The sequence below is a fragment of the Bufo bufo genome, chromosome 5 (assembly GCF_905171765.1).
Source record: "Bufo bufo chromosome 5, aBufBuf1.1, whole genome shotgun sequence".
Classification (NCBI taxonomy): domain Eukaryota; kingdom Metazoa; phylum Chordata; class Amphibia; order Anura; family Bufonidae; genus Bufo; species Bufo bufo.
This window is the reverse complement of record NC_053393.1, coordinates 485,596,181-485,609,321: the sequence shown is the minus strand read 5'-3', so window position 1 is coordinate 485,609,321 and position 13,141 is coordinate 485,596,181. Positions and strand designations below refer to the sequence as shown.

The window sequence follows — 13,141 nt, the reverse complement described above, 5'->3', positions numbered from 1 at the left end:
ACATGGCAATGAGCAACAGGCAGATTACATGAAGCTGTCTGACGGTCGGGTGCCGTGCTAATGATCTATATACATTCAGGGCAGGGGACTTAAATTCCTGCAAATGAGTCTGTTAAACAGGCTAGGGCCCACCGAGGAATTCACCGGCTCCCCGGTGGGCCAGTCCAACCCTGGCCTCAAGGAGTAATGGTAAAGCCCCCGTTAGTAACATAGTAACATAGTTTATAAGGGTGAAAAAAGACATCTGTCCATCCAGTTCAGCCTGTTATCCTGCAAGTGGATCCAGAGGAAGGCAAAAAAAAACTGTGAGGTAGAAGTCAATTTTCCCCACTTTAGGGGAAAAATATTCCTTCCTGACTCCAACCCCTCTCTAGTAGCTATAGCCGGTAATATTATTACACTCCAGAAAAACATCCAGGCCCCTCTTAAACTCTTTTAGTGAACTCACCTCACCACCTCCTCAGGCAGAGAGTTCCATAGTCTCACTGCTCTTACCGTAAAGAATCCTCTTCTATGTTTGTGTACAAACCTTCTTTCCTCCAGACGCAGAGGATGTCCCCTTGTCAGTCACAGTTCTGGGGATAAATAGATGATGGGAGAGATCTCTGCACTGGCCCCCGATATATTGCTCCTAGAGGCCCATTTGCATATATTAACCCCTTACGGACACATGACGTACTGGTACGGTATAGTTCCCGAGTCCTTAAGGACTCATGACGTACCGGTACGTCATGTGTTGTTCCGATCAGCGCCGCACGGCGAGCGGTGATCGGAACAAGGTGCCTGCTCAAATCATTGAGCAGGCACCTCGGCTAAATGCGCGGGGGGGTACCATGACCTCCCCCCGTGTCGGCGATCGCCGCAAACCGCAGGTCAATTCAGACCTGCGGTTTTGCGGCTTTTACCTGGTGCGGCGGAGGTGCCATCGGGTCCCCATGGGGCTGTGGGGGGGACCCGATGGCATGGAAGGCAGCGCGATGCCTTCCTGAGGCATCTGCGCTGCCTTCCGGTGAAGAGCCTGTGAGATCCAGCCCCCTGGATCTCACAGGCCCCGGAAGCTGTATGAGTAATACACACAGTATTAGGCCTCATGCACACGACAGTATTTTTTCACAGTCCGCAAAACGGGGTTCCGTTGTTCCGTGATCCGTTTCCATTTTTTCGTGTCTCTTCCTTGATTTTTGGAGGATCACCAGACATGAAAAGTAAAAAAAAAAAATCTAAGTCAAGTTTGCCTTGAAAATGATAGGAAAAAAACGGACACGGATCACGGGACGCGGATGACAATCTTGTGTGCCTCCGTGTTTTTTCACGGACCCATTGACTTGAATGGGTCCGCGAACCGTTGTCCGTGAAAAAAATAGGACAGGTCATATTTTTTTCACGGACTGGAAACACGGATCACGGATGCGGATAACAAACGGTGCATTTTCCGAGTTTTCAACGGACCCATTGAAAGTCAATGGGTCCGCAGAAAATCACGGAAAACGGAACAACGGACACGAAACCCAACAACGGTCGTGTGCATGAGGCCTTACTCATACAGCCAATGCATTCCAATACAGAAGTATTGGAATGCATTGTAAAGGAATATACCCCCAAAAGTTCAGGTCCCAAAGTGGGACAAAAAATAAAGTGAAAAAAAAGTTGAAAAAATAAAGTTTTCCCCCCAAAAAATTAAAGGTTTCAACTAAAAATAAACAAAAACGTCATTTTCACCAAATAAAGTTAAAAAAGGCGTTTGCCCACCAAAATAGTACCAATCTAACCGTCACCTCATCCCGCAAAAAAATGAGCCTCTACCTGGGACAATCGCCCAAAAAAATAAAAAAAACTATGGCTCAGAATATGGAGACACTAAAACATTTTTTTTGTTTGAAAAAAGCTGTTATTGTGTAAAACTTACATAAATAAAAAAAAGTATACATATTTGGTATCGCCGCGTTCGTATCGACCGGCTCTATAAAAATATCACATGACCTAACCTCTCAGATGAAGACCGTAAAAAATAAAAAATAAAAACTGTGCTAAATAAACAATTTTTTGTCACCTTACATCACAAAAAGTGTAATAGCAAGCGATCAAACAGTCATATGCACCCCAAAATAGTGCCAATCAAACCCTCATCTCATCCCGCAAAAAATGAGATCCTACCTAAAATAATCGCCCAAAAACTGAAAAAACTATGGCTCTCAGAATATGGAGACACTAAAACATATTTTTTTTTTTGTTTCAAAAATTATATTATTGTGTAAAACTTACATAAATAAAAAAGTATACATATTAGGTATCGCCGCGTCCGTCTCGACCGGCTCTATAAAAATATCACATGACCTAACCTCTCAGATGAACACCATAAAAAATAAAAACTGTGCTAAATAAACCATTTTTTGTCACCTTACATCACAAAAAGTGTAATAGCAAGCGATCAAAAAGTCACATGCACCACAAAATAGTGCCAATAAAACCGTCATCTCATCCCGCAAAAATCATACCCTACCCAAGGTAATTGCCCAAAAACTTAAAAAACTATGGCTATCAGACTATGGAAACACTAAAACATGATTTTTTTTCCTTCAAAAATGAAATCATTGTGTAAAACTTACATAAATAAAAAAGTATACATATTAGGTATCGCCGCATCTGTGACAACCTGGTCTATAAAAATATCACATGATCTAACCTGTCAGAAGAATGTTGTAAATAACAAAAAATAAAAACGGTGCCAAAACAGCTATTTCTTGTTATCTTGCCTCACAAAAAGTGTAATATAGAGCAACCAAAAATCATATGTACCCTAAATTAGTACCAACAATACTGCCACCCTAACCCGTAGTTTCTAAAATGGGGCCACTTTTTTTGGAGTTTCTACTCTAGGGGTGCATCAGGGGGGCTTCAAATGGGACATGGTGTCAAAAAAACCAGTCCAGCAAAATCTGCCTTCCAAAAACCGTATGGCATTCCTTTCCTTCTGCGCCCTGCCGTGTGCCCGTACAGCTGTTTACAACCACAAGAATCAGGGCCATAAATATTGAGTTTTGTTTGGCTGTTAACCCTTGCTTTGTTACTGGGAAAAATGGATTAAAATGGGAAATTTGCCCAAAAATTGAAATGCAGAAATTTAATCTCCATTTGCCAATAACTCTTGTGGAACATTTAAAGGGTAAACGACGTTTGTAAAATCTGTTTTGAATACCTTGAGGGGTGTAGTTTTTTAGATGGGGTCACTTTTATGGAGTTTCTACTCTAGGGTTGCATCAGGGCGGCTTCAAATGGGACATAGTGTCAAAAAAAACAGTCCATCAAAACCTGCCTTCCAAAAACCGTATGGCATTCCTTTCCTTCTGCGCCCTGCCGTGTGCCCGTACAGCGGTTTACGACCACATATGGGGTGTTTCTGTAAACTACAGAATCAGAGCCATAAATATTGAGTTTGTTTTGGCTGTTAACCCTTGCTTTGTAACCGGAAAAAAACTATTAAAATGGAAAATCTGCCAAAAAAGTGAAATTTTGAAATTGTATCTCTATTTTCCATTAATTCTTGTGGAACACCTAAAGGGTTAACAAAGTTTGTAAAATCAGTTTTGAATACCTTGAGGGGTGTAGTTTATAGAATGGGGTCATTTTTGGGTGGTTTCTATTATGTAAGCCTCGCAAAGTGACTTCAGACCTGAACTGGTCCCTAAAAATTGGGTTTTAAAAAATTTCAGAAAAATTTCAAGATTTGCTTCTAAACTTCTAAGCCTTGTAACATCCCCAAAAAATTAAATATTATTCCCAAAATGATCCAAACATGAAGTAGACATATGGGGGAATGTAAAGTAATAACTATTTTTGGAGGTATTACTATGTATTATAGAAGTAGAGAAATTGAAACTTGAAAATTTGCCATTTTTTACAAATGTTTGGTAAATTTGGTATTTTTTTATAAATAAAAATGAATTTTTTTTAACTTCATTTTACCAGTGTCATGAAGTACAATATGTGACGAAAAAACTGTCTCAGAATGGCCTGGATAAGTCAAAGCGTTTTAAAGTTATCAGCACTTAAAGTGACACTGGTCAGATTTGCAAAAAATGGCCTGGTCCTTAAGGTGAAATAGGGCTGAGTCCTTAAGGGGTTAAAACATCATTTTTCTCAGTAATGTGGGCACATATGAACATTGGACCAACACATATGTCTTCAGCTGCCAAGTGCACATGTAACAGGTCAGCCAGTTTCATAGGTCCAAATCTGCTGACAGATGCCCTTTAAATAAAACTATTTATTATTATATTATTTCTTGTTTGGGCAAAGCGGATTCTTTTAAATCTTTTGAAATCCTTTAGTTCCCATTCATTGCCTGTAGGATCTGTGTAAAAATTAAAGAAAACCTGCTAGTCATTGTCACCTTTAAGCTAATAGCAGTGCAGAGTAGGAGTGTGAAGCAGACACCTAAATTGATGTGGACCAAGGTCTAAGTGGAGAGAAAACAACTTTAAAACGTCTTGCACATGCACTGTAGTATTACGGTATGGCACATGAACTGCACTATGCATCCTGTGTCCATTAGCTACAGTAATCTACAGCATATGTATGCAGCACATGTGCAGTGCATCGCTGAAACTGATGGATACAGGCTGGAGAGTTCTGCCAATGCACCATCCGGTAATCCCCCTGTGCATACGTGACCTTTTAGTACTGCCGAGAATGTCTTGCTTACCAGCCCCTTTGCTGTGCAATATCAAAGGTGAGGCACAGGACTTGCATTGATCGGGACCACCCATGAAGCACTAAATGACTGCTTTGCATATTGGGTAAAAGTTGGCTTTCTCTCTACTTAGGCCTCGATCCACATGTGTTTTAGACCCCTATCCAGTGCTATAATCAGTTTAATGGTGCCTCTAACAGCCGCCTCTTATGACATCTCTTTAGTCAACACAGTAAATAAAAAATGGGGAGGAGATGCTGCAGCACCTCTCCTTCAGTGTGTCTGCGAGATTGACAGGGGTACTTTAACATTGATCAGCTAATACTTTATATTCTTTTCTTCACCAGGTATTCCTACCATATGTATTATTGTATGGATTTTAACAAGAATTTATTTGGAAGATACCGGGTATGTACAATTACAACACAACACTATGAGGGATGTGTTTTATCTACGTTTTAGTGTATACCTATATATTTTTTTTCTTTTTTTAATATTATCATTATTTATTTACAAAAAGATTTATATAAAATATGTATTATAAATATTTTATAACAGGAGCATACCCCCCCCCCACCCAAAGGAAAAGTTTTTTTTGTTGTTTTGTGTTTTTTTTTAATTATATCTCTTGATATGTTTCGTGTTGCAGATGCTGGGATACCAATGATAAAAGCATTCCTTGGTGGGTTATAAGAATACCAATTATTATTTCCATTATTGTGAGTATACTTTCACTTAGCTTTATATTGAATAAATTCACCAGTGGACTGTCACAATCTACTGTACAGGTTTTCTTATCACTTAGTTTATATATGGATGATTGCAAATCAGGAGACATGTGGAAGCAGCAAACTACCCCTTCTCCTCCGTATGTACTGTGCAGATATCTGTTGTAAAGGTTTAAGAAGACAGCTAAGTGCTTCTGTGTACTAGCCAACGCAGGAACCAAATAAAAATGTGTAACAATACTGTCTGTACTCTTATTTGTGAACCCTATTTAGGGTAGCCTCCATTTCTTACCCAACAGACGTGTATACTACTCATAGTAGATTTTCTGTTTAGTCTGCACATAAGGCTACTTTCACACTAGCGTTTTTGCTGGATCCGGCAGAGTTCAGCAAAAACGCTTCCGTTACTGATAATACAACCGTCTGCATCCGTTATGAACGGATCCGGTTGTATTATCTTATCTTTGCCAAGACGGATCCATCATTAACTCCATTGAAAGTCAATAGGGGGCGGATCCGTTTTCTATTGTGGCAGATTGTGGCAGAGAAAACGGATCCGTCCCCATTGACTTGAATTGGGGGTCATGCTGGATCCGTCTTTCTCCGCATTCCAGGACGGAAAGCAAACTACAACATGTTGCGGTCTGGGAACGCAACTAAAAGGAACAGAATGCATTTTGGAGCATTTTGTTCAGTTCAGTTCAGTTTGGTCACCATTAGCAATGAATGGGGACAAAACTGAAGCGTTTTTTTTTCCGGTATTGAGCCCCTATGACGGATCTCAATACCGGAAAACTTAAATGCTAGTGTGAAAGTAGCCTAAGGAAGTATGCAGCTGGAAAGAATCATTAACCTTAATCGTCCTCCATTATTCTGTACATTGATGAAGCTTATTCCTATATTGTGGTATATACTGTATCGGGTCTATTCAGGATATAATGATACTGTAAACCATACCTCCCAATTTTTCAAACAGCTATTTACACTAAGCCTCGCCTCTAACCCCACCCAGTACCTCTCTATACGCTCCCAATCCCATGCAGGCTCCCTTAGTGCCCCCACACATTACTGATGCCCCCGTACTGTCCACACGCACTAGTTATGTCCTCTGCATCTCTCACAATAAGAATGCCCTGTTAATGCCTCCAGTTATGCCCACCTTAGTGTCCAAACACAGTAGTTATTGCCCCTTTTATGCCCCCACACAGTAAGAATGCTCTGTTAGTGCCCCCACAGTTATGCCCCCACACAGTAGTTATTGTCCCTTTGATGCCCCGTCACAGTAAAAATGCCATGTTAGCGCCCCCATAGTTATGCCCCCACACAGTAGTTATTGTCCCTTTGATGCCCCGTCACAGTAAAAATGCCCTGTTAGCGCCCCCATAGTTATGCCCCTTACGCCAGTAACAGGAGAAGTGACATCACTGCATTGCGCCTGCTGCTGGGCAGAGCCCTTCAGGGGAATGGTGGAGCAGGAAGCTGACGGGTCATTGCTTCACCATTGTATATAACTGTATCTGTGTCATTAGGATGCAGATACAATTGAAATTAGGACATACCCCAGGGATCTTGGGACTGCGGGACAGCCTCCGAAATCTGGAACTGTCTTACCAGATCTCAAATGGTTGGGATGTATAGTGTAAGCCAGAAATGCCCAACCTGCGGACCTCCAGCTGTTGCAAAACTACAACTCCCAGCATGCCTGGACAGCCTACAGCTATTATGGCATGCTGGGAGTTGTAGTTTTGCAACAGCTAGAGGGCTGCAGGTTGAGCATCCCTGGACTGTAAGCCATACCAATATATGTGATATCAGTGACAACATCTCGTGCTTGCAAACAACGTATATGTACTTTCAAGTCAGACAATTACACGGTCAAAGTCTATTAATTACTAAAGGGTATATACATCTTAGTCCTTGATTTTTGATTATCAAAGACATCTAAAATAATAAATGAAGCAGCTTTATTAGGCTGTGTTCACATCACATGTAAGCTTTCCATTAATACTCCAGATGTACAGCACACCACTGTATAAACATACAGTACTTCACCCATTGACTTCCATTGTTAAAAACACACCACTAGGTATAGGCTTTTCATGGTGTGACTGCATTGAAAAGGGCTTTTCTTAACAGCAAAAAACGGCATTCCCATATATTGGTAATTATACGGTCCTTGGAGTCAGAAACATGTAAGTGGAGCTTATAACTTTTCCATTTGTATAATAATCGGCATCATGTTTTATGACGTGTTTAATAAAGAAAAAGGTTTTAAAGCTACTAGAGTCAGGGCCTAGCATTCTCTGAATGATTATTAAGCAGCAAGAGATTACTTCTGGCTACGGCAACTATACCAACCTGACGAAGGCCAAAATAGCACGTCTTGGCCTCTATAGATATGTTTCATGTATACTATACATGAACCATATATATAACCCAGTACAAAAAATTTGATATGGCAACCACTGATGTTCTCCTACTTACCGCCTGGTCCTGGGCTCCATGTTCGGTGGCGATCAGTTGTTGGTGTTTCCTTATTCACCACCGCAGTCCTGGGCTCTGTTCTTGCAGGCATCGTCCTTCCTGGAATCCGCTTCACAGTTTCCTTCTAGCCCTGGGCACAGCATGCTTTCCAGCCTAATCCTTGTAGCACTTCCTTGGGGGTGGTGCGTGTCACTTCCTGTGGTTTATGGGTTTAGCACATGTGACCATGCTGACCAATCCTAGCCCTCTTGCACCTATATAAGTGGCCCAGCCTCCTTCACAGGTGCCTGAGCATCAAAGGTCCTTGTGTCCCGCAAAGGTTGCTGCTGTCTGTGTTGGGTTTCCTGTATACTTGACCTGTACTTGTGTTTCTGGACTCTGCTAACTGTTTGATCCCTGCCTACTCTGTCTTGACTCTCCTGTTGCTGATCTGGATTGCCTGACCTGTGTCACCTGCCCTGACCTATTACTTCGCCTGCCTCATTCTTCAGTCCTAAATTGTCACTCCTGGTTATGACTTGGCCTGCTGACTTCGTCTGTACCTCTGGTACCTCCTGGTCCGCCTGGACCAGCTGCCTTGTGTGCCAATCTTTGTCAAGAGGAAGCGACCTGTTGCTCCCCTTGAAAAGTCTATCCCCACCATCAGGGGTACTGTGAAGAATGTGGGGTTGACTTAGACACTTCCTTAGAGGAAGTTGGTCACCTGGCACAGTGGGTTCACACCCACTGGTTCAAGACATCAATAGACCATAAATACTGTAGTGTTGGTTATAATTAGAGATGAGTGAATTTTTCAAAAATTCGATTCGCTGTTTGCCGAATTTTTTTGAAAATATTCGGTTCGATACAAATATATTTGCGGCGAATCGCGTTAAAAAACTGCTATTTCCTGGCTCCAGAGAGCCTTTATAGTGGTGTAGAACACTGTGCCTTGCAGTAACACGCATAGGGAGTCTGCTGTGGTAGTGAAACAGTACTGTGAGTCCGTATGACATGCAGACACCAGACGTCACTCTTAGAATCACTGCGCACTTCACTTATTTGGGCAGTCACGGGGCCAAAACTGATCAGGTAACTCAAGTTAAGTATGAACTCAGCCTTACAGGTCGATGTTAGCACCAGGAAGAAGTGCACTCCTTTTACACCGTCATGAGCGGATTCCACATAGATGTCTACAGAACCTGTTCTATTAAACACTTATACAAGTAGAGCCCCCCGAAAGAGTGGAGAGGGTGTCAGCAATAAGTTTGTGTTGACGTCACTGATTATTTTGCCCGTCCTCTGATCCATCAGAACAATAACCCACAAAAAACGGATCCTGTCTATTCAGCATCCGCCTTTACTCGGTCAGCATTTGGTCAGTAATCCATCAGTATTGCTAATGCCAAAAAAAACAGGAGTGGATCCAAAACAGAGATGATGACACGTGAATGGAATATTTGCACGTCTTCTGTGTTTTTTACACTCCTGCTTTTGTCTACCAAATCATAAGCCAATTCTGATGCAAAATAGGGACCATGTCATGCAGGCCTTACAGCTGTTACATAGGCAGGATTCGTTGTGTGTCTCATTTTTCCTTCCTTCTGACAGATCAGAAGAAGGGTCAAATAAATGATGATGTCAGCCAGGCCGAAAGGCAAAATAGTAGCCCAGTCATGAAGTGGGGAAGGTGGGAACAGCATAAGAATTGGCCCTATGACATAGTGGTGAAGTGGAAGCAGCATGATGAGGCCACAGAGTGGCACTGACAGTGTGGAGGGGCAGCAGCATCATCAGGAGGCCACAGAGTGGCACAATGACAGTGTGGAGGTGGCGGCAGTATCAGGAGGCCACAGAGTGTCAAGGTGACATAGTGTGGAGATGGCAGCAGCATGAGAGTGGCACAATGACAGAGTCTGAAGGTGGCGGCACCATCAGGGGGCTGCAGAGTGGCACAATGACAGAGTCTGGAGGTGGCGGCAGCATGAGGAGACCACAGAGGGACACAATGACAGAGTGTGGAGGTGGCAGTCGCATAAGGAGACCACAGAGTGGCATGACAACAAAGTGTGGAGGTGGCAGCAGCATGAGGAGGCCAGAGTAGCACGATGAGAGACTGTGGAGGTGTCAGCAGCATGAGGAGGCCACAGAGTAGCACATGACGAGAGATTGTGGAGGTGTCAGCAGCATGAGGAGGCCACAGAGTGACACGATGACGAGAGATTGTGGAGGTGGAAGCAGCATGAGGAGGCCACAGAGTAGCACGATGATGAGAGATTGTGGAGGTGGCAGCAGCATGAGGAGGCCACAGAGTAGCATGACGACGAGAGATTGTAGAGGTGGCAGCAGCATGAGGAGGCCACAGAGTCAAGATTGATGCAAGTGCGGTATCGGCTGCTCATCGAGCCAGGGGAACCTGCCTGGCACTTCTGGGGGAACCTGCCTGGCATGAACAGGCCTCTACTAGCTACAGACAATGAAAATACAAAGCTTCAAGATTGCTTGGAGCCCGGAAGAGTCGCAAAGTTTATCAAGATTCAAACCATAATTACCAGCACCTGGTCTCTTCGTCAGGGAAAACATCACGAGTTCCCAGTCATCATGGAAAAGCTTAGAATCAACGTTGAAAAATATATGGCATCAGAGTTGTGTTAGGACGCCAACACGATAGGACGGGTACGCCATCCAGGGCAGTATATGTGGGCGACATACAGAATATAACCAGGAAACAGATTGAAGAATGGGGACAATTCGATCTGATAATTGGCGGCAGTCCTTGTAATGAATTATCTGTGGTTAAACCGCACCAGAAAGGCCTTTATGGGGGCAGTGGACAACAGTTTTTTGACTTTCAACAATTACTCAATAAAGTGTTGCCTAAGACAGGAGAGAATTGGCCAGTCTTCTGGTTATTCGAGAACGAGGTGACTAATCCTGGAGACGAATCCTGTCAAGATTGATGCAAGTGCAGTATCGGCTGCTCATCGAGCCAGATACTTCTGGGGGAACCCAGAATATATTTTTATTTTTGTACTGAAATAGGCCACTATATGCTTTCACCACAAATAACTGCAACAGCGAAGTGCGTATATATTTTTCTTGTTGTACTGAAATAGGCCACTAAACGCTTTCACCACAAATAACTGCAGAAGTGAACTGAGAATATATTTTTCTTTTAGTAGTGAAATTACGTCACTAAACGCTTTTACCGCAAATAACTGCAACAGTGAACTACGTATATATTTTTCTTTTTGTACTGAAATACGCCACTAAACGCTTTCAACACATATAACTGCAGAAGTGAACTGAGAATATATTTTTATTTTTGTACTGAAATAGGCCACTATACGCTTTCACCACAAATAACTGCAGAAGTGAACTGAGAATATATTTTTATTTTTGTACTGAAATAGGCCACTAAATGCTTTTACCGCAAGTAACTGCAACAGTGAAGTGCATATATATTATTATTTTTGTACTGAAATACGCCATCAAACGCTTTCACCACATATAACTGCAGAAGTGAACTGAGAATATATTTTTATTTTTCCACAGATATAAGCCACTAAAGGCTTTTCAACATAGCACTTGCACCCCAAGAACAAATTGCTGGAATGACAGAGCTGTATAATGGCTATTTGGACCCCCAAATAAGCTTTCCCTGCACTTGTAAATCGAGTTTCTAGCACTGTCCCTAGCGTCTTCTGACGTCTCTCCCTGCACTAAGATGCTGTGCAATGATTCCTCCCTATACTTTCCCTGCACTTATAAATTGTTTTGTCAGGTTTTCTTTTCACAATCAGGTTTTTCCTATTGCTGTCCCTAGCGCCTTCTCTCATCTGTCCCTGCACTCAGAACGTTGGAAAATGTCTGAATCCAAGATGGCTGCCGTATTTATAGGGCTGCACAGGGCTGGCTGGCTGCTGATTGGCTGCATGCAGCCATGTCAATCTGGGTGATCTCGCCTTCGCAGAGTTCCTTGCCCCGGGTTTTCACACGTGCAGCAGCCAATTTAGGAAAAATGTGATTCGTTACCACGAAGCGCGAGGAAATTAGCATTCGTTGCGAATCAAATTTTTCCAGAAATTTGGATTGAATTCCACTTCGTCAGCTTCGATTCGCTCATCTCTAGTTATAATGATCCTTCTGTTTTGTGTTTACAGCTCCTTTGCAGACCTTGTCTCCAAAGTAACAGACTACAGACAAGCCCTGTGTAGTCTGATCCTGCAATCTGTGTGTCCCCTCATTTTATTAACCTATACATTGTATAATAAGAAGTAGGGAGCACATGGAAGGAAATAAGTCTGTAGGATCAAGCTCAGGTTTGGTTTGTTTGTGTTCTGTTACCATAGAGACAAGTAGTTCTAAAAATAATAGTTTACTATTTTGTGTCTACAGCTCATATGCACACTGATGTGCCTCTATGGCTACATACTGCGAACAAAGCAAGATAAGCAGGATGCAGGGATCTATTGTATTAAACTGACTAACTGCTCTGTAATAATACAAGAACATATGTGTGCCTTTTTTGCAGGTCAACTTCTGTCTATTTATTAATATCATCCGAATTCTGCTGCAAAAGCTAAGGTCTCCAGATGTGGGCGGCAATGACCAGTCACAATTCAAGTATGTATTACTATGAGTTTCACATGTTAAAGGCTTATTCACTTAAAGTTGTTGTCCAAGTGTTTAAAGGGGTTTCCTGGGAGGTTTATACTAATGACCTATCCTCTGGAGGTCCAACACTCGGGATTCCCGCCAATCAGCTGTTTGAGAAGGCACCGGCACTCAGAGTAACACCACCGCCTTCTTTCAGCAAACTAAGCACAGCGCCGTACATTGCATAGTGGCTCTGCTTTGTATCTCAGCACAGCCCCATTTCTATGAGGCTGAGCTGTACTTAGGCCATGTGACCGATTAACGTGATGTCACATGGCCTAGTGAAAGCTGCGGAAAGTCCACAAAACTCCAGAGGATAATTCATCAGCATAAAACTCCAGGATAAAACTATGATATATAAAATGTTGTTTGATAGCACAGGTATACTTTAAAGGGAATGTGTCATCAGAAAATGACCTGCGTTTAAATCATTTTGTATGTTTTATATATTTTTTAATAATTTTTGATATTTTTAATTTTCCATGTTACTATTTGTATTCAAACTAAAACCAAAAATCCGGCATTTTTTGCACTGGCCACTAGGTCTAATAATTGGCGCCACTTCACATTAACGCAGTTACCTGCTTATCTGTCATTCTAA

General features: G+C 42.3%; 1 protein-coding gene across 1 annotated transcript in view; it reads left to right on the top strand.

Annotated features, from left to right (window-relative positions):
• Positions 1 to 13,141, top strand: part of VIPR2 (vasoactive intestinal peptide receptor 2) — a 237,222-nt gene that overhangs the window by 216,878 nt on the left and 7,203 nt on the right. The window contains exons 8-10 of the mRNA XM_040434201.1: positions 5,038 to 5,098; positions 5,340 to 5,409; positions 12,416 to 12,507. Coding sequence (XP_040290135.1) covers positions 5,038 to 5,098; positions 5,340 to 5,409; positions 12,416 to 12,507 — 223 coding nt within the window. The remainder of the gene's footprint in view (positions 1 to 5,037; positions 5,099 to 5,339; positions 5,410 to 12,415; positions 12,508 to 13,141) is intronic.